The sequence below is a fragment of the Blennius ocellaris genome (genome assembly GCF_963422515.1).
Source record: "Blennius ocellaris genome assembly, chromosome: 12".
NCBI lineage: Eukaryota > Metazoa > Chordata > Actinopteri > Blenniiformes > Blenniidae > Blennius > Blennius ocellaris.
This window is the reverse complement of record NC_137661.1, coordinates 24,562,343-24,583,573: the sequence shown is the minus strand read 5'-3', so window position 1 is coordinate 24,583,573 and position 21,231 is coordinate 24,562,343. Positions and strand designations below refer to the sequence as shown.

At 42.5% G+C, this 21,231-nt stretch overlaps 1 protein-coding gene across 1 annotated transcript in view; it reads right to left on the bottom strand.

Annotated features, from left to right (window-relative positions):
* The window catches only part of nos1apa (nitric oxide synthase 1 (neuronal) adaptor protein a), a gene marked incomplete at its 3' end in the record, with an annotated part of 171,963 nt that overhangs the window by 12,680 nt on the left and 138,052 nt on the right, over positions 1-21,231 (bottom strand). Inside the window, exons 7-8 of the mRNA XM_080506953.1 lie at positions 20,684-20,901; positions 3,214-3,375 (exon numbers count right to left, since the gene is read on the bottom strand). Of these exons, the coding sequence (XP_080363079.1) occupies positions 3,214-3,375; positions 20,684-20,901 (380 nt within the window). The remainder of the gene's footprint in view (positions 1-3,213; positions 3,376-20,683; positions 20,902-21,231) is intronic.

Below are 21,231 nucleotides of genomic sequence, written 5' to 3'. Positions count from 1 at the left end.
ATGACGAGGAAACCACTTAAGAGATGCAATTTACATTTGTAATGGGTAATGAACGAAGGGTGGAAGAGAAAGGGCCGGCCGTTAGTTCGTAGGGGGGAAGGGAGGGAGGGAGGGAGCGGTAACGGACGTCTGGTTAAAGCGAGGGCAGCGACTGAGTCGAGGGAACGCATGAATCATTGAAGGATTGGATGAATGGCTGAGACGGTATAAGGAAAGCGAGGTGAGGATCAAAGAGGATTCCTGAAAATGACAGGTAAGTAGGCTAAAGAAGCAAAATAAATATAAATAAATAAAAGAGACAAGGAAGATGTCAGCCTACATTAAGTGGCAGCTGCACGGCGAGGTTTCATCTGGAGCCAGATAGCAGAGGCACTCCCTTCAATTTTCAAGACTTCATTAAACATCTCCACTTCCACTCGTCTCTTGGAGGACTGTCATTAGCGTCGGGCCGCTGTGGTAATTTACCTCCATTTACTCTGACCTCCACTCGGGCTTGTGCGGTGGCGTTTTCAACAGGTGTAGAGCGTTTCCCGGCTCCCCGATTGGTCCGTAAAGCCGCCAAGAGGGGATTCCAGAGGCAAAGTGATCCCCTCTTCACCCCTTTGGCGACGTGTCCCTTTTACTTAATTCACACAGAGCGTCTACCTCATGGCTTGTGTGCGCTACGCTTCAACACAGCTGCCGGAATGACTTGCAAAGCAGATCCAGGTGATAAATGGAAAATAAATCATGCCGGCATTTATATCTATTATGCCAATATATCCCACTGACTTCGGGCACATTTTTCAGATTTATCTTCCCATTTTTATGGCCGGAAACCCAAAAGCCTGATAATTTAACCATTTTTGAACTATTTCAAGCATTAAAAGAAACACTAAAACACTTAAGACTTGGGGATATCCATAAAGCAGCAGTAGAGCAGTTTTTTTTTTTTTTTTGTTGTTGATCAAAAATGGATTAATCAAAGTGGATTTAAAAAAGAAAATCTCATCTTGCAAGCTGAGACACATGGATGTAGCTGTGCTCTTTAACTCACTACGCCTCTGTGTAGAAAACATTGAGTAAAACTCGTACTGCAGCTCCTGGTTCACTGAACCTCTAAATCAAAATCTGATTGATGCAGTAACACATAAAAAAGGTTGGTTCACCCAGGCAGTACAACAACAACACATTTCTTATATTGCAGTCAAAGATACAATAATATTTTCTTTTAAAAAAAGGTCTTAGCCATGTTTTGTGTATATAGATTTCTTTGAGTACCTCTGCAAATACATATACTATTTTGAAGGAGAGCTTTGTGTAAAACGATCCATTGTTTAGAGTGTATTCTTGTGGCACCATGATTTGTGAGACTATTTTGGGATCGTATGACAACAATTTGTACACAAAAGTGAAAACATTACAGCCTAGATTAGCTGTAGTTTTCTGCTTGTGAACTCGGATAAACAGATGTTATTATACAGTACTTGGCCCAAAACATCTGAGGTGGGAAATAATCAAAACAGAGATGGTATTACTTTGACCTCCAGCTCCACAGCGAGGAACCGAGGAGTTCATTTTGACGGTGATTTTTCCTCGTTCAGTCAGAAATTGCACATTGATGAAGGTTCTATAAAAATATCTTACATATTATTAAAAAAAAACAACATTTTGAAATAATCTAAAAACATTTTTTTTTTTATAAAAAACTCCAAAAATCTGAAAAACTACAACTTTTCAACAAACTGAACAAATTCAATCGCTGCTATTAAGGATCTGCTGTGAAAACACTCAGTACAGCTGTTTTGTTTTCCACCAGCTTCGGGACATAATAATCATAAAAAAAAAAAAAAAGTGCAAAACATGTGATCAGAGCAATCGCTCTCTCCTTTTGTATCCTTGGGCATTATCTGAGAAAAAAAACAACTAATTAGCTTAATATTTTCCACTTTCTGACCTTCATCACTGAAGGAGGCGCTCCAGCTTCATTAATACTGCTTGAAAACAGCCCGAGGCAAATTTACTCACCTGTCAGTTTGAGTTTATCTGAGAGAAAGCGAGGGGGGGACCTCAGCTTTGTTTTTTCTTTCTCCCCCTTCACAAAACTTCCAAACTCCAAATTGGTCGATAAATTCCGTGGTGTATTGGAATCAGCGCTCTGTTGCTGGTGGTCGCGAACTACACTTGTTACTGTGAAATGGGACCTTCCTTACTAACTATCACAGCGTCAACCAGAGGGTGTAGGACTTGTGTTTGATTCCACAATGTGAGGAAAGAAAGACGTCCAAATGTAAAAATTACATTTTACAGTGCGAGTTAAAATGACTTGTTGTGACCCTTAAAAGAGGAAACTGGCAGAATAGACTTCTTTAAAGCATATTTAGTATATTTCATATGAAATGTGCCTGGCCAATGGCGAGGTGATTTGCAGCTTATGAAATCGACCTGTGTTCATAATCTTTTTTAAATTTTAATTTGGCTTTTTTTTTTTATTTGTAATTAATATTTTGCAAGTCATTTTTCTTTATATATTCGTAAAAGGTATCTTTTTGTAATTTTTTTCTTTTTCTGTATTTGTTATCTTTGGGCATTGGGTCAAAACAACAAAAAAAAAAAAGTGAAAGTTTGTGAGTTACAATATTTATGTTTCATCCAAACATCCAGGGCCGAGGACCCGGCAGTGCAACAGGTTTGAAGTTTTATTTTCTGCTTCTTCTTAAAAAAAATTCATTTCAGGTATATGGTATTTCACACATGGAATCACAAACATATATATATATATTATCCATAACACCTGCAGCAACTTCAGGTGCCGAACACATCACATGCACCAAAGCACAAATCTGCTGTCATTATTGTTGTCGTGGCTCCCAATTAAACCGGGGTGATTGCAGACATGCAGAACGAGAGGTCACCGGTTGCCAAGGCAACATACAGTTTACTCAAGGTCTAAGCACCACTCGTTACGCCTAATGATCATCGCACGAGCCGCTGCAGGTACAGGATTCTCGTGAAATCTCAATCAGAATGCATGCAGAGTACTTCTTTTTTCTTTTTTTTTTCTATGGAGGAAAGTCTAGAGTGGGAGGTTGAATATTCACGAGCACGCAAACAATCCCCCACTGATCTGGTATCATCACCCACGGTCGCTCTCAGCCGTGTGAGAGAGTGTGCGTGACGAGCCTCACTGTGTGTTTTTTTTTTTTTTTTAACCTGTGCAGAGAATATACGCACCTGTGCTACGGCCACTTGCGTCTGCTGCTGCTGCTGCTGGAGCTGCTGCTGGAGCAGCTGGATCTGGTGGTGCACGGACAAGGGGGCGCCCGGCGGCAGCGTGCCTGAGGCCGGGAGCAGCATCCTGGGGCTGGACAGGAGCAGGGAGGCCTCCTCTGAAGCCTGCCGCCACCAGAGAGAAGAGACGGGACAAAAGAAAAGAAAAAAAAAAAAGGTCAAGATCAGAGGAGGGGAAGCTAAAACAGGAAAGAAAATACCCTTCGGGTATGAAGGTGGACAAGCCTGCAAATGAACCACAAATGGGTTGAAAGTGAAAAAAAAAGACACAAAAGAACATCCTATTGAATAAATCAGGACGAGCAGCAGCGTCAATAAAAATAAAAAGCCCGGGTAAACAAGTCATCACCAAAACAACGAGTCGCTCCGGCGTGGAATGAGTGACGCCGACTGCAGAATGTTGATCAGCGGCCCTGAAACGCTCCACTTCAGCAATAATGAGCTCCGGGACTCGGTTCTCCTTCGTCCAACGCCACCACGCATCCTAATTTTTTTTTTTAGGCTTTTTTTTTTAATAACCCCGGCTGTACATCGTGCCCTCTCCCGTCATTCAACCAGTCAGAAATACATTAGCAGTTGCAGATATGTTGCCGTAATCACACTGCGATAAGACCAAAGCGTTCTCGACTTCTAAACTATGAACATGCAGAAGACAGTTTCTGTCTAATGTTCAGTGGAGTGAAGCGCCGGCGCTTTTGCTGAGTCGACTATAACGTGTTGACCAAAAACACAGATAAAACACTGACGCCGCATGAGTACCCATGCAATTAAATTCCTTTGTTGTTGGTAACGGGCAAAAAAAGGGCTCTTTTGTTCCTGGAATGTTGTGTTTTACCAGGACCGGGGGGTCTTGACGTACCAACAGCGGGCAAATAACAGGGCAGAGTACTTCAGCCAGTGTTGGTTTCGATAGGCTTGAATTCCCAAACAGATTACTAAATATTTTTAATCTGCTTCTCTTTTCCTCCTTTAAATGTACGTAGCTGCAAAGCCTGGTGCAGGTCTGAATTCTGAACGAAATACAAGTGCGTCGTGAGTTCCGGGGGGGGGGGGTCACGTGACCAAGATGGAGGTCTAGCCGAGAAGCTCCGACACCATGCTACACTTTTCTTAGAAAAACCCGATCAAACTGCCAACAGTCGAGTTAAAAAAGGCCATGTCAAAGACACCAACCGCGAAACAGTGTGAAATCTTCACCCGCAGACGCAAGACGAGCACGAAAACGACCCCGGTAAGCCTCCTGGATGACACGAGTGTTAGCATAGCTAGCACTCAGACTGCTAACAGCATGGACGTTGCTAACACGGAGAAGTGTTATCAGAGCTCCGGGCAATGCGGTCGGACTTTGGAGGAAGACTTGATGGTATCGACCAGAGACTAACGAGCATGTCAACCACTCTCGTAACTTTAGCGGGTAAGCTAACTGACACTAACCGGGAAGTTACGGCTAACACTAGCCGGATTGAGCTAGCTGAGGCCCGCATTGTTATGACCGAGGAGTCGCAGCAGATGGCCGATACAGCCCTACAATCCGCTTTAAAGAGAATTGGTTTCCTGGAGGGGAAAACAGAAGATCTTGAAAACCGGGGCAGGAGGAAGAATCTGCGCATCTTTGGTATACGTGCGTCGTGAGCCCGTGAAGCCAAAACGCTTCGAAGTGACGCCGCGGCGTCGACAAAACCAGTCGCCAACCCGATTAAATGGACCCCGAACCCACTTCAAGCGAGTGACGCCAGCGCACGCCGCCAATCCGTCTCCCCTCAAGCACCTTCGTGGTGACAAACAGACGGCGAAGCGTTCACGCTCACAAAGTCCGGGCACACGCCGCATGGGAGCCACGGATGAGTGATGGCCTGTCTGAGACGGATCTTTTAGGTTAATGAGAGGGAATTATCCAAGCTGACAGGTAGTTTGGCGTCACCACGTAATGAATAGCAATCCAGAATCTGTATGTGTGTGTGTGTGTGGCGAGTTTTTATATACTAGTAGGGATCAAAAACGTGTTTTCCCACTAATCCACAGGGACACGAATCACCGTGGAGACAAGGGACGGAGGTCCACATTGACGGTAAAGATAGGTTTCTGTCATTTGCGATTAAATTTAAAGTGTCTGTAGGAAAAGTTATAGCAAGTGGACTCTTGTCGTAATGTCAAACTTAACTTGTTTAGCAGATCTCAACGTGGTTTGAAATCAACCGGTCGCACAAAATAACGACACCGCTTGGAGATATTCAGTGTCTTTATCAGGACCGGATGGGGTCTGGAGTCCAACTTCTGAAAAGAACACCTGACTTGTCGTATCTGTGGTATTGGAAGGCATGTAAAGAAAATTATTTGTGTCTTTAAGTTGATTTTTTTTCCAGATGTCGAAACACCCACATCTGATATTAGATTCGGTCTAAACTAATAGAATTCAATGGAAATTCCACTGAATAAACAGAATATAAGCTGAGCACATGTTCATATAGGAATCAGGTTAAGTTTGAGGTTCGGATACCAAGAAGCCCGTGAAACACAGTGTGTTTGTGTTTAAGATCGTGGATAAGACTCTTCTGAAGGACAAAATATGTTTTCCGCCCCAGTGCCTCCCCGCCACAAAGAGATACCATTCACTGTTCTCTCTCCGTCTGAAATCGTCTGCGACACCTGAAGCAAGTGCGTGGCGGCTAAAAGGAAGGGATGTCGGGGACGACAGCTTTGAAAACTGCGTGTGTTTTCAGTGCAAACGGGAGGGGGGAGATTCAGCAACTGGAAGAGTGAATAAGACGACTCAGCACTTGAAAGCGACTGAGAGGAAAAATGATGACATGTTTGGTTTGCAGGCGCAGCGGACAGAGGAACTCCACCCAATTATAGTGGAGCAGAACGAGGAGGCAGACATAAACAGGCTGTCGGCGGCAGGAGCAGCGGAATGAGACGCAACGCAGATGGAAAAGAAATCGTGAATGCGTATTTGAGCAGTTGTCTCCAACAACACCCCCCACCCACACACACACACACACACACACACACACACACACACAAAAAACTATGTTTACTACTACTTCCATTCCATATGACAATGACAGTCTTACCCCTTGATCCATTGTGAGAAAGTATTCATATTTTCTGCAGGATAAATAACTACTGAAGCATCCAACACACAGCCACGGTGCTTTTCACACGAGTACCTACTCAGCCCTGCTCCATTCGACTCGCCACTACTCAACTCAGCCTCCGTCGTTTTCCATTACTATATTAATAGTATAATACCACCACGCCGCGGGCGGAGTCATCTGAGATTCGCCCCCGTCGTGCCGAAGTAATCGCCCCCCGATATGATGCAGCGCGAATGTGCGTGGGATATCAGCTCAAATAATAAATGAAATAGTGGATATTTGTATAATAATCTCACAAAATGCGGATCGTTCCACTGCTTCACTGTCCGGTGTTTCGGTTTCACTGGTGCCCCTGTTAACTGGTGACTCCTGCTACCAGCCTTTCTTAGCAGGTGATGTTTGAATGGGTTTCCTCGAGGCACTCTGGTCGCGTTCCACAGTACAAATAAAAACAACAACATGTATCTGAGGTTAATTAGTGACCCTGAAATTGCCACTCGGTGTGAATGCGAGTCTGTGTGAGGCCAACTGGGTTGTAGCAGTCAAGGTAAATTAACCTTACTTTATGTAAAAATCCATAAAATAGTTAGACGAACCTTAGAATTTCTATAAAACAGTTTACTGTGATATGTCAAACTGCACAGCCGTATTATAATCTCAAATTTCAGCTTGACTTGAGGTTGTCAAACTCAGAAATGTTGCGTATTTGATTCACTCAAGTTGTTCAAAACAATTCTAATTAGACAAGAATCTACAAATAAAGTTATTAACCAAATGTGAATAGACAAAATTGGACATATTGTAACATTTGCTAATGTGGAACTAATTCTTCTTGACTCACACCCTGACCTAATCTAATGCCTCAAATAGCGACTGAAACGACGTAAAAAACTTTTTTTAAACTTTTAAATCAAAATATGTCCCCTTGTTTTGACCTGTAATTAAACGGTCTCCTCCAGCCAAGTCCTATAAATTCCCAAAAATGTCACGGCAGAGTGCGCCAAGACAGCTATAAAGATTGGATGCCAAATTATTCTCAGAAACCAAAAGAAGGCCTGGAGTGCCCTCACACAAAATAAAGGTTGACTGAGGTTGGGAGGTTTGCAGCGGTGAGGAATAAAAAAAATAAAAATAAAAATAAAAAACGCCATCAAGTATGTTAAATAGGGCAGAAAGACAAGGGTGCTGCAGGCATTCAGGGTTGAAGATTACAACATTTGTAATAATTTTATGTGCTAGAAATTAAAGCCCACTCATAAATTTTTTTTATAATTTAATAAATAATAATGCTTGGGTTAATTGTGCTTTACGATCTCATTCAAATGAATCAAGTTAAATTAACTGGAATGGTGGATGAATGAAATGGAAATTATGCATCGTGACAATGAAAAAAACTAAAGTTTAAAAGAAAAAAACAAAACAGTAATAATCTAGAGCTCCACTTGGCAGAGCGCAGACCTTTGCTAACGCCACATTTGTTTGCGGAACCGAGTTCGCGGCACTAGCATGTTAGCCATTAGCTCATATCGATGCTAACTAGGTAGGTCAGGTTGCGACATCGCTGAGCAGGGAGCGTCTCCATGGCAACAGACTCTGATCTACTTTGACCTCCATGAGGTGCCTCTCTCATCTGATCTGTACGAGACATTTCTTTCACAGTTGTTGGGGGTTTTATTTGGATATGGTTAGCCGCCGATTGTCCAAAATCTAATCAACCGTCCTTGGATGATGGCAAATCCTCCCTGAAAATTGCAGTGCGGGCGAGTAGTTTTTGTTAAAAGTTGGAAAAATGCATATCCCTCCTGTTTACATGGAGCGGGAACCAGAGTGCTTCAGAAAAGTTCCACTTTGGGAGACGTTTTCGGAAAATTGCGTCCCCCACCCCCCATTTCCATGGAGACGGCGCAAGAATATTCTTGGAAAGTATCTTTCAACCCCCCCCGTATACATGGAGACAGAATTGCTGCATTTTCAAAAAGTCCCACCTTGGAAGCCATTTCCAAAAAGTTGCATTTTCAGGAGGATTTCAGCTTTCCTTTTGTAAAGTGAAAATGAGGATATTCCATCATCGGAAACGATAAAAGACAATATTGTGTCTTGTTCCTTCACTTCAGAAAAATCAGCAAACAGACAAAAAAATGACGTGTATTCAATTCTTTGCTGCGCTGTCTTCTATTTACACGTGGTTATGGTGGTCCAAGCGCCATTTTATTCAAGCAGGTTTGTCTTGATAATCTTTTTTTTTTCTGTTTTTGTTCAATGGAAAAACAAAGAAACCAAAAACATTGTGTTTGAGGAAAACAAGCAATAACTATTTTCGCTTTTAAATCTTATTATTTCCTTTCCACATTCCAGATACAGGCTTCATTTTTTGCCTCCACAATGTGAGTGTATAAATGGTTTTAAATTCACATTTAAATACACACACACACACACACACACACGCGCTAAAACACACTTGCAGCCTGTTTATCCTCTGTTTACTGTACCGATTGAACAACAACAATCCACACCTGTTCTCTGAATGCTAAATGTGTTTACCACAGTTTAAGCCAATTACAGATTACGGCAGAGCGAATACCCACACCGCGCCCCGGGGAGTTGACGACGTTAGGGAATTAAAAAAAAGCCTTCCACCTAAATTCTTCTCCATGACTGTTTTAGTCAGAACTCGCCGGAGGGAAACTCAACTATTACGTCTAATTCCCAGCATATCTGGGCTAATACAGCTTCTAAAGCAGGGAGACCGACTCCCCCTTTTTGTCTTTTTGCCTCCAGTTCTACTCGTAAGAGGAGCAGGGAGGGGAAAAAAAAAAAAAAGACGCTTTCGATATAGAACGTAGGGGAGACAGAAAAGGAAACTAAAGATAGATGAGAAGGGATAAAGGAAGTTTTCCTTTCTCCTCCTCCAGCTGTGATTACACTCGCTGCTCTCCGCCCTGTCAAACATGCCGTCCCCTCCCACACACACACACACACACACACACACACACACACACACACACACACACACACACACACACACACACACACACACACACACACACACACACTCGGGCTAACGGGCTATAAAACACCAGACGACAGGCTCTGGCTTCCCTCACCGGCCAACAGGCCCAGTTTATAGATTTACAACTGTTATCAAAGGCTCTAAAACAACAAGTCTGGGCCTTCACTCCACTGTGACTTTTCCTGTAAGATCGCGTCATAAAATTCACCTCAACATCCATTGGTGAGTCGCTGTAGTGCAGCGGGTTCTGCTCAGGTCAAATGGCGCTTTTTTTCGCCTCGCCTCTGCTGAACTCGAACGTGCATTGGCTTATCGGCTCAAAACATAAATTAAATAGAATGTATTTGTACTTAAAAACATCACAAAATGGGGTTTGTTACGACGGTGCGTCACAGTCCGGTGTTTCGGTTCCACTGGTGCCCCTGTTAACTGGTGACTTCGTTAGCAGATGTTCGAACACGACAAACAGTACGAGGCTTTAAACTTTCATGGAAATACGTTGAAATGGCGTACAGCAACGATTTTGGTCGAGGTTTTTTTTTTTTAACACCTGCTGTGAAAAAAGGTGACCAGTTAACAGGGAAACCGGTTAATCCAAAACGCACAGGTACCAGGGAAGTCCCTGGTTGCGGAAAAGCGTCAACGGCGAGTCGAGTCAAGTCGGGTAAAGGCTGAGTCGTCGTATTAGTGGAAAAGCGCCAGAAGTGTTCGCTTACATCTGAACAAGCACTAGTTTTCAACTCCCTTCTTTATATTTTGACTCATTTTTGTGATGTCAGAAGACTAAAACTGACCGAAATAACCAAGTTAAAGAGTGTAAAATTAGGTTTGGGCTTCACTCTTGGATGACTTTATAAGCACTTTCTGAATCACTTTAGAGGGAAATCCAATGAGCTCTGTCTGAAGAAGAGCCACTGATTAGAATAATTGATTTTTATGTTTAAAAAAAAAAACTTTCTTCTTTGGAGAAACTCCAGATTAACAGGCCCGTGCCCCTGTACACTGTTGGTATCAAAAAGCTCACTCAAGCGCTGCACTCGGAAAAACACTGAATTACATTTTGCTCCCTGTGATCGACGCCCCCTTTTGCAGCATGATAAATGTTTAAGAATTGGGAATGTGTCAGTAGGATTTGTGATCTCTGGCGAGTTTTCCATGGAAATACAGAAAAAACGATGATACTCAACAAAAAGCTGGAATGTGGCACTGTATTTCACAAAAAAAAAAAAAGTATCTGTGTCCAGCACAGTGCAAGTGTTTGGTTGTACAATGCAGCGCTGTAGCCGTACAAACAACAAGTAAACCTAGAGTCTGTTTACGTGACCAAAATACGCGATACCTCGGAGTAATAAAGTAGTAAAAATCAGATCTGGCAAGTTTATATACAGCCCAGAAATGCAATAATTGAGAAACATATTTTACATATAGACATGTTTCGTAATTCTATTCAACTTTAATTTTAGTTTTCCAAATGATACACAAGAACACAAATAAATACAATTATAGAATAGCACTAATGTCGTGAACCAGAATAAAGCACAGATTGCAGTCGATCAACTATACATTATCAGTTCCCCATTTTTCTCATTATTCCTCTCCCTTTCATTTTAAAGTTGCAGCGTTAAAGTCCTAATCTCCATCTTGTGAATCAAGTTTATAATGTGTTTGGACGGCTTCGTGGTGGATGGGTCGTGCTGCAGCCAGCATTTGTTTATCGCGCTTTTTAACTTTCACACAGATCATTAGAAAGTTTTCTAAAGGTACATTGAAAGTAAAAAAAAAAAAAAAAAAGCACAATTTCTGATATTATTTTCACTTCCTTCCAGATTCTGTCTCTCTCTCTAGTTTCTTTTTTTATTATAATTTTTTTTTTAGATTTGAGCAAAACCAAAAATAAGAAAGAAGTCTGCAGGAACTGTCCCACCCTGCCTAGGGCAGTGAACAGCTCCATTTTGATTTATGATTTGAGGGAGTGAATAATTGAATTAGATTCCTCCAGCAGAAATCTCGCCACAGTAGAGAAATTGTTGTTAAGGATTTATTTTTTTGAAGTTTTAGTCATACTTCTTCAGAAATGACTCGATAAGCTTCAATCTCTCAGCGCTGTAACATAGTTCGTTGAATTCTTACTGGCGGACATGCGGCTTATGTATAATTTGCCAATCTAATCTAAAAGCCCTTCCCTGAATATATGAATTATGCTTAAATTTGAATTAAGTGCACTTCTGAGTCTCTATTATACAAAAGTTACCGATCTATAAATATCAAAATATATTACAAATGTTCGTTTCTGAAAGAATTTGTACTGTTGGAAGTTCCTCTACTCACTGATTTATTGTTCTTGGTGTAAATGGGCTCATTTATAAAACATACATCGTTTCCAAAGACTCATAAAAATGCTGACGTCTGTGCTGTGTTCAGTAAACGCCTCATAAAAGGCGCTTTGATCACTTCCTGCCACAGCAGCAGATCAAAGCAAAAGCGTGTAGTGCCCACATTACTGTAAAACAAGACGTGATGTTATAGGAAAGTAAAATATATCCGTGGTTCAGAGCCACAAACAAACAAACAAACAAAAAAATGCATAAACCCAAAGCTCGGTTGCCATGGTAACACGATGCTTTGTAGTGACGTGTTTGGATCAGAGTGGCTAAAAGGCCTCGTTCACACTGCAGTGAAATAGAAACCAGAACCAAGCCCCGATCATATGTGGTACCAATTCTGCAATTTTTCTGACTGCGTCGTCACTGACGTGTGACGGACGTCAACAATAAGAAGCGCCCCCCCCGCCCCCCCGGCCCCCCTCATCATTTTGTCTTGATTCTGTCGCCTCGTACTTAGCAACTACTTGAAAATGGATTTTTGCGTACGGACCTGTGTTGCCAGATGTGGCCAAATCCAATGACCTATTAGCTTCGTTTAGTTCATAATGCATTTTTTTTGTGTTTTTTTTGTTTCAGGGTTTTATCATGATTCCTACACAGGCTGAGATTTGGGCTGGTTTTTATCAAGGTATTTGGGTTTTATGTTGTTTGGGCTGAAAAAAGTGAGTCACAACTCACACCGTGAACGTGGACGGAGTAAAATAATGCACCGTTGTCATAATATATAAATATTGTAATGTATGGGATTGTTATTCGGCTATTGCCGGGGGCAGTGAGTCGGGTTTTCTGCTGGCTCCAGCTGTTTCTAGGTGTCTTTCCTGTTCCTGCAAACATTAGCGGATCTTATTTAAATTGGTCCCTCACCCGGTCACGTGAGGCCTGAACTCTTTCAGGAGCGCATAGTGTTTAGCATTGAGAAAACGAAAAACTAATGCACAGCGATGCGAGGTGAGTTTCACGGTCCACAAATAAATTACCTACGACCCGTCAGGAAGCAGCTTGTTGTCTCTCGCCCTGCATTCAGATCATCATTTATTTAAACAATACAGTGGACACACCCGAATGCACCAGCGCCATGTTGGTTGCATCTTTAAAATATGACTCACTGCCTCCAGGATACAATTTATGGCACGGAATAATGTCTTTATGCCAGAGGGCATCGTCTTCATGAAATTCAAATACGAGCTAGTTTAAAGAAAATTTCTGCAAAGTCTTACAGAACACGGAGGTTAAATACAGGATGCGCTTCCCCTTTCAACAGACCTGCTGGATGATCTGGGATTTGTAACACAGCAGGCTACAGTGTACGGACTGAGCGACACGATTGCTGTGTTTTTAAAGACTTTTCATTTCCTTTCCAATTTCTATCGATTGTTTTCATTTTCAGCACAATATCCGTTTTCTTCATTTTGCAAATTGAACGAAAATGGAAAAATAAAATAACTGGAAAAGCCGTGTAAACAACCCAGAACAAATTGAGCATTCAACTATTTATACAGTACCAAAGGTTATGTTGGAACATATTTTAAAAAACCCTACAGCGCTTCTGGTGTGAGTGAAGTGATGTAAAGGCATGTGATTAGATTTATCTCCTGCGCTGAATTCTCGAACATTTCTGGCAGGAACACGGTTCAGTTTGGGGAAAGGCGTCGGCACAAAACAGAGGCTAATGGAGTGGAACGCCGCGTGATAGACGACCACAGACAGAAGCCAGACAACGCATGGTCGCTTGAGATTGACGATACCTCATCAATCCTGGTCTAACTGAGTCCTGTCTGAGGCGAGCAGCTCTCTTTTTCACACGTACCACTAGGTAACATATATTTTCTTTTTTTTTTAAAATCAGTTGAAACGGAGTTTCTCCTGCATGACATGAAACCAGGTCAACGTATCACAATATTTATTAAAGTACTGTGCAATGGCTTGAGGCTAGTGTGTGTGGGGGGTAAAGAGTGTCAAAATGATGTCTTGTCACGGAATTTCTTCCATCAATTTTTGCATATTTCAATGTGAATCAGCAGGAGAGAAATCAGTATTTGGCGTGACCGCCCTCTGCATTCAAAGCACTTGCCCACATTTTTTGGAAGAAGCTTTTCTCAGAAGTCGCTTTAAAAACATCTTGGAGAACTAAACTCCAGTTTTGCCTGTCCGTGTAAAGCCAGATACCCTCGATTATATCAGGATCACGGTTCTGTGGGGCCGTCAAGGTCACTTCCTGGACGTCTCGTTCAACTTCACGACGGCTCAGAGATAATCAGAGGCTGTATGTAATGACTAAGTAACACTTAACACACAGATGGAAACGCCGCGCATACGACTGCTAAAAGCTTGTAAGATGAAGTTGTGCCTTCCTGAGGGTTGGCTGACCGAGGTTATATCACAACTTTAACAAGTCGGCACGAACAAAAGACGCACACTTGCCGCGGAGTCGAAAAATCCGATTCCTAAAGCCATCGACAGAAACAACCTCAGGAGCCGGCGCCTCCAAAGCAAATGGGTCAAGAGGCAGTTTCACAAAACCTCATTGAGTTTGCAGTGAATGAGCAATGAAGTGGTTCAATTCTTCTTGCCTGCTTGTGTGAGGAGAGTGTTGAAAGGATGAGTCTCTGTCCTGGAAGGAGAAAACAAGTGTGTGCGTTTCCCCCCGCATCACAAAAGAGAGGGAATTTAAAACTGAGGTTTGTTTTTAATTCCAAGAGTAAACAGGGACTACAAGGAGATGAGGCCACCAGAAAACATGCTCAAGGAAAAATTCTAACTCAAAAAAAAAAAAAAAAAAATAGCCTGACTTAATGCCAATGAAAGAGATTTACTTAAACGGAAAGTGTAAATGAACTTGAGTATGTTCATTGTGCAATTTTTTGAGTTTATTATTTTAAGTTGAAATGACGGTATGTTATGTATGCTTTTATTTTGAAATGACTGCAAGTGCCGTAAATCGGAAGTGACGGTGGTAAAGAAGAAAACACCGAAGACGTCTGTGGACAGTGACATGTGCTCTGTGAAAGTTAAGAATTTAGTTTAAGGAGAAGTTTATAGTTACATTTCAATAGCACCCGGTTTTTAAGGAGACAAGGTTCGTATTAAGTTTGTTAAATGTTTCTTAAATGTATGTTTCTTTCATTTTACAGACCTCGTGTTTATCTGCTTTGTTAGAGTAATTTTCTAACCACTAGAGAGTGCTATTGTGTTTTGGTTCAAATAGGTTTACTACAAAGTGATTTCAATGTTTAAGTTTATTGTTATGTAAGGTAATGTATTTCATTTAAGGCAGTAATTTAAGGCTAAGGTTAAGGGTAAACATGCTGTTAAGAGTTGCTAATTGTATGTTTCTGTTTTTTACGTTGTAGCTCTTACGGTGTGTTCACATACAAGGTGCAATAAAAGTTGTGAACCATCAGTTTATGAGACCATCTTTAGACCGCGGATGCTACAGAAAGGTTTTGCAGTGTTTTGGGTGTTCACACGGCTCAAGGCTCAGAAAACGCAACTTTTCGAAAATGTAACAGAACTGATAAAAAGTGGCGGAAAACTCATCAACCAACCGAAAGACCGCAATAAAAGTGTGACTGTTCTATACTGTGGACATGTCAAAATAAGCACCAGGAAATAGTCCATGCACAAGTTTCAGAGTAAGAAAAATACCTGAAAGAAATCTGTTATGCTTACAGGGGATGTAATGGAAGGTACTTTACTATGTTTATGCTGCGAAACTGTAAATCTCATACAACTGATAAGAGACAATTCTGTAAATTTTTGTTTGGATTCATGTTACAGTCAGCGCTGCTTAAAGGGGTCATTATTGGTCCAAAAAAACATTGTATTCAAAGTTTCTTCCCCAAAATCCAGCTTTTCCTTGGTTTTCCACCATTTGAATATTGGATCGTAGGAGCTGCATTCACAATCTGCTGTGTCTGTGTGAGCTGGACTGTTTTCAATCTCAGCCTTTGACTTTATATCAGCTCACAAAGCAACCTGAAGAACCCCCCCCCCCGCCCCCGGTTACCCCAGTTACATCTCACGATGCTCATGCGTCAAGCGTTTCAAGGATTCGAGGATGTAGAACTTCAAGTCGTTTGATGTAACATGGAGTGAATGCTTTTTTTTCCCACTACAAAGCTACATAAATCAATGGTTTTACCAAGAAAACAAGGAGAAAGGTTCAACCTTTTGCTTGTATGATCTCATCGCGTGTGTACTCTGAATCCAAGGCATGCTTGTATACTTAGCGGTATGAAAGTGGCTCAATAGTTCAAGAGGCGGCAGCTTTTACAAGTCCCCCCCACCGAGAGAGGCCGCAAAATGAAACGCTGCTGAATAAACTGGATTGATCTGGTTTGAAAGAATAATATAGTTTAGATCGGCGCTGGCCTGTGAGGTTTTCCAAACAAGAATTTTAACAATCACATCAAACAGGAAGTGTTGGCTTGACGACCTGCAACCCGGGGGGAGAAGCCGGTTCAGTATTTTATGGACGCTGGGTCATGTTGGGTCTGAAATAACCGAGGCACGCTAATGAAGCGATGGCGAGGGGGGGGGGGGGGGGGGGGGGGGGAGTGCTGCCAGTGAAGTGCACCCCCCTTAGCGCTACACTCATAGATCAGAGTGTTTACACCTGGATGACAGCGTCTGAAAGTGGGCCAGAGGCGAATCCTTTATCAAAGCGCGAGTTGTACCGCCTGGCTTTAGTGCACGAACGGGAAAACACACACACACACACACACACACAAACGCACACAGTTATACCTTTTGTTTGTGATTTACACACAAAAGCATAGGCTACTTGCACTTATCTCTCATTCCTGCTGTAAAATACGGTTTGAATTTTTGCTTCACATGCCTCTGGAGCTCTTCGTTCGCCCCTTTTGTTCTGCACATCACTCGCTCTTTATTAAAACCACTCGTCTCTGGGCCAAACGACCCCCCCCCCCCCCCCCCCCCCAAAGAAAACAAGACATGCCTCTTAAAATTTCTGACATGCACTTATCTCAATACTGTGATTTTTGTCTTTTCAATTCATCCCATCGTCACACTCTTAATCACCCCCCCCCCCCCCTCATTGGACACAAAGGCCGGGGTCGGATTGATCACCAACTCCTCTGAGATCGTTTGAACGCGGGGCGGCGAGGGATTTGTCAGTCTAACGGGAGCCGACAGGGAGAGAATGAACTTTAACACTCGCGGGCTGCTTTCCCTTTCATGAGCTTCCAGGGAACGCCTGTAGTGAATCAAATCCCTCTGCTGGTGCACGCACACACGCACACGCACACGCACACACACACACACACACACACACACACACACACACACACACACACACACACACACACACACACACACACACACGTGCTCAAAATGCACACGTGTGTAAAGCACCAGAGAGGTACACACATACATCTTGTTCACTGTTGCCCCCCCCCCCCAACCCCCCCAACTTGTCTCTGCACATTTCCATTTAATCTGTCACGTAGCTGACAGTGATGAAATGTGTCAATAATGGGAGAGGAGGAAAAAAAAAAAAAAGAAATATATATATATATATATATATATATATATATATAGAGGCCATGCACACTCGTAAGAAAAGACACACTTTCGCTGTGTGGAGAAAAGAGGTCACCCGCGCCGAGCTCGTTGTTTCAGTGATTTCACGGCACGTTGCTTTCAATCAGGAGCCGTGATGAAAAGTCTCATAACTTTAATGTTAATGGGCCTGTTAAAAACAGCTCAACAGTCTCGGTTAATGTGTAACTGAAGAAGTTTTTTTTTCTTTAGTTTTTTTCCGTTTTACACCAGCCGATGCCCAGTGCAGCAGGGTTGGCGTTCACACAATACACCAGCCCTGGCGTGGACCAACAACACAGCTGGAGCAGCTTCAGTCGCACTGTATTGTGGCGTCGGCCAACACCGACAGCTGCTGCGTGCAGTCGCAAGTTCGAGTTAAAAGAGCTCCCGTGAGGTACGCGTCGCGGCTTTTGTCTCGGCATATCAGCTATGATCAAACATAGCCGAGGAAAATGCCAACGACTGGAGTTGAACCTGGATCCAAAAAAAAGAGATCCCGTGGCTCGTTGTTACGTCTGATCCGAATAAGGGAATTTTTAATGCGCCGTTCAGTAAAACGGCTCAATGAAAAGAGCCTCGATCGTTCTGCGCGATAGTGCGGCATCAAACACGTTGTGAGAAATGGAACACAATTCAAAAATGGAAGCCCCGGTGCAGAAGAGCGAGACTTTACGTGACGAGCTGCACAAAGTTCCAGACAAGTAGTCAGATAAAGCGGAAACACGACGTTCCCGATGTTGTCATGGAAATAACGTTCCCGATGTCAGCAAATTCAGTAGTCATGGAAACATGACATTCCTTATGTCAGCATATTCAGTAGTCATGAAAACATGACGTTCCTTATGTCAGCATATTCAGCTGTCTTGGAAACAAAACAAACATGTTGTCAGGCTCAGAAGCCATGGAAACATGGCGATAACCACGTCGTCAAGCTTTGCAACACTGGAAACGAGCCGCTGCTCCGCCTGCAGGTTGGACTGTGGAAGGAAAACTCGACATGCTGCATTCATTAGTTTTCACCTGCATTAACAGCGACGCCGGTCGGCGTCAAGGTGTGAAAACGCAGCTTGGATGAAGAGTCTCATTCATGTGGAGAGTTAACAGGTGTGTTTACTGCGAGTCTGCAGCCCGCGGTGCGATAACCTCCTCATTAAAGCAATGATGAAAAGTTTATTAAACTCTGGCCTGGAGTGCAGTCTATTTAATTATTTGCCGTTAATTGTCGGTGCAGGATGCCGACACGTAGGGGCTTCTTCTTCGTGCAAAGGAGAGCTCTGAAGGTTCAGTGACAAGGTGAAAAAGATGAAAAGAAAACATAAAATAAGAAGAATATCCACTTAAATTGATTGATTTTGACGATTCAAGTCATTTGGAATTCAGCTGTTATGATGATAGTTGTAATTTTCACAAGTTCTGAGGTAAACCTTGGAACTTTCCTCACGACAAACCGCAGTTGCAACTAAAGCTGACTTTCAATAATTATTTTAATTGTGCTCGAGGCACTAATAAGATCGTACGTCACAGATCCTGCTCACCTTTTTCTGACTGCGTCACTCAATAAGCTCCAGTGTTCACGGGGAATTGAAGAACAAAGAAAAAAACAAAACACAAAGCTACCAGAAAAAATTAAAAGAGATTTGCATAAAACAAGTGAAATGATGCAACATAAAAGCAGTAACATTTTATATGAATATGCAATGCGGACACAGCGATGCCATAATAAGGTGTTCAATTATATCATTTGCAGAGATTTACTTTTGCTTCGACTTTCAAGCTAAAACACCTGACGTCAACTTTCACTTGTGGATTCAATGATAGACGACACTATTTGTATGAGGATATATTTAATATTTGTAATATGAGTAAGCAATAAAGGTTATTTAATATTGAGGAGTAGTTGCATTATATTCGGTTTCTGACTTACAGCTGAATGATGCTGATGTGGCCCTCAGTGGAAATGAGTTTGACACCCCTGCACTAAAATAACAAGAAATAATGTTTGAGAAAATTATGTTTAGTTGAGAAAGTAAACATTTGAAACAAAAAAACCCCCAAAAAACTCAAATTGAGCCAGATCGGGTGTCCACTCTCTCCTTCTGGCCTCGACAAACTGAAACTGATTTGATTATGATCCACCGTTGCAGCAAAAATTCAATGAAATCCTGAAGCCTCCAGCCAAAGAGCCTGGTTTAGAAAAAAAAAAAAAAAAAAAATTCACCCGACATCCCCTCTCTGCCCTCATCATGCGGCATCATCCTCCCTCTGCTGCCTCCATCAAAAACACAGTGACCCCCTGAGTCTGACAGGAAATCCTACCAAACAACTGTGGCGCTCTGCCAGCTGAGCCCACACACACACACACACACTAATACACACACACACACTCTCACACACGTGTCTGGACGCTAGAGGCCGGCCAGCAGACCGATCTGTATCACATTTCCATGCGACATGAGAACAAACACCTGAACGAGGAGCAAACGTGGAGCTCAGCTGCCGACTCGACTTCGCCTGTGGTTACTTTGTGGTTTACATCAATTCAAGTCATGAGAATCATACTTCGAAATCTGACCTGAAACCATCAAGCGGATGTTTCATCTCCATTTTTTTCTTTTTTCTTTTTTTTTTAAATTGTTGTCTTGATTTGAACTTTTACCAATTTTTTTTCCTTTGGAAAACTTTTAGACCAAGCTGTCAGCGAACTTTATATAAATTAAATGAAAGCGTGCGCTCACGACCAGCATTGCTTGTTATCATCCAGCCATCCAATCACAGGGCAAATACACAGAATCGCACAACCGCACAGGTGCAATTTAGGGTTAACGATTGACCCGCTGTGCATGTTTTTCTGGATGGCGGGAGGAAACCGGATTCCACCATAGGGAACATGCAGACTCCGCACAGGAAGGTCCCAGCGGGGATTTGAACCCCTGACCTTCTCGCTGTGAGACGCGGGCGCCAAACGAACAAACCAAACAAGTCCACACGAACAAACGTAAGCAGACGAACAGATTCGGGGGAAGGATTCAACCCTTGAACCACATTAAGGTGCGTTTCTTTACACCGCAGTGACAAAAGGTATATTTTAATGCATTGTGACGCAGCACTTCAATGGCTTTTAACGCACCACACATTTTTTAGAATGAACTGTTAACACAAAGCAGAGTGCAGCAGCTCCCGTCTCCATGTGTGACACTGAAACTACATTAAATATACACACATGAATAATTTCTTTACAGTAATTACGTTTCAATGCTGGAGTTGTGGCGTCTCATTATTCTACAACATTTGATTGCCACCATGCTGGCGATAAATAAAATCACACGTGCGTATCGATTCTTAGACGCGTGGTGTACCTGGTTTTCCGCGAGGTTCGGGTCAGGCGTCTTGGCCGTGGCGTCCAGATCCGTGACTCCTCTGTTGGCGTTTAACTCCTCGCTTGCCAGCGGCGGGTTCGACTCGTCCGCGTCGATGTCGGTCTCCTCGGTGACGGTGGCCGTCTTCTCTGCGCCTGTAAGCTCCCGGGCTGAGCCGAGGAAAGTACATACACATACAGGTGGATAAGCACGCACGCCTGCACCCACACACACACACACACACATGATGAGGTTTGAGCATGTACGCACACACACATGGGCGAACAAACACACACAAACACAAGTCAGAAGAAATATTCACACAGCCTCGGTTTGATAATGTCACGGCTAATGTGAGCTGTAAAATTCATAAAGGAATTTTCTTTTTAATTAAATCATAAAAAAAACACTTAAAGCTGGGATTTAAAGTAAATGTAAATAAACTCACTTATAAATATGTGTTGCCTCATTAATATGGTTTCATTATATATTTGGACCTAAAAGTAACTCCTAAATAACCTCATTTAGTTCCATTTATGAAGCATTCA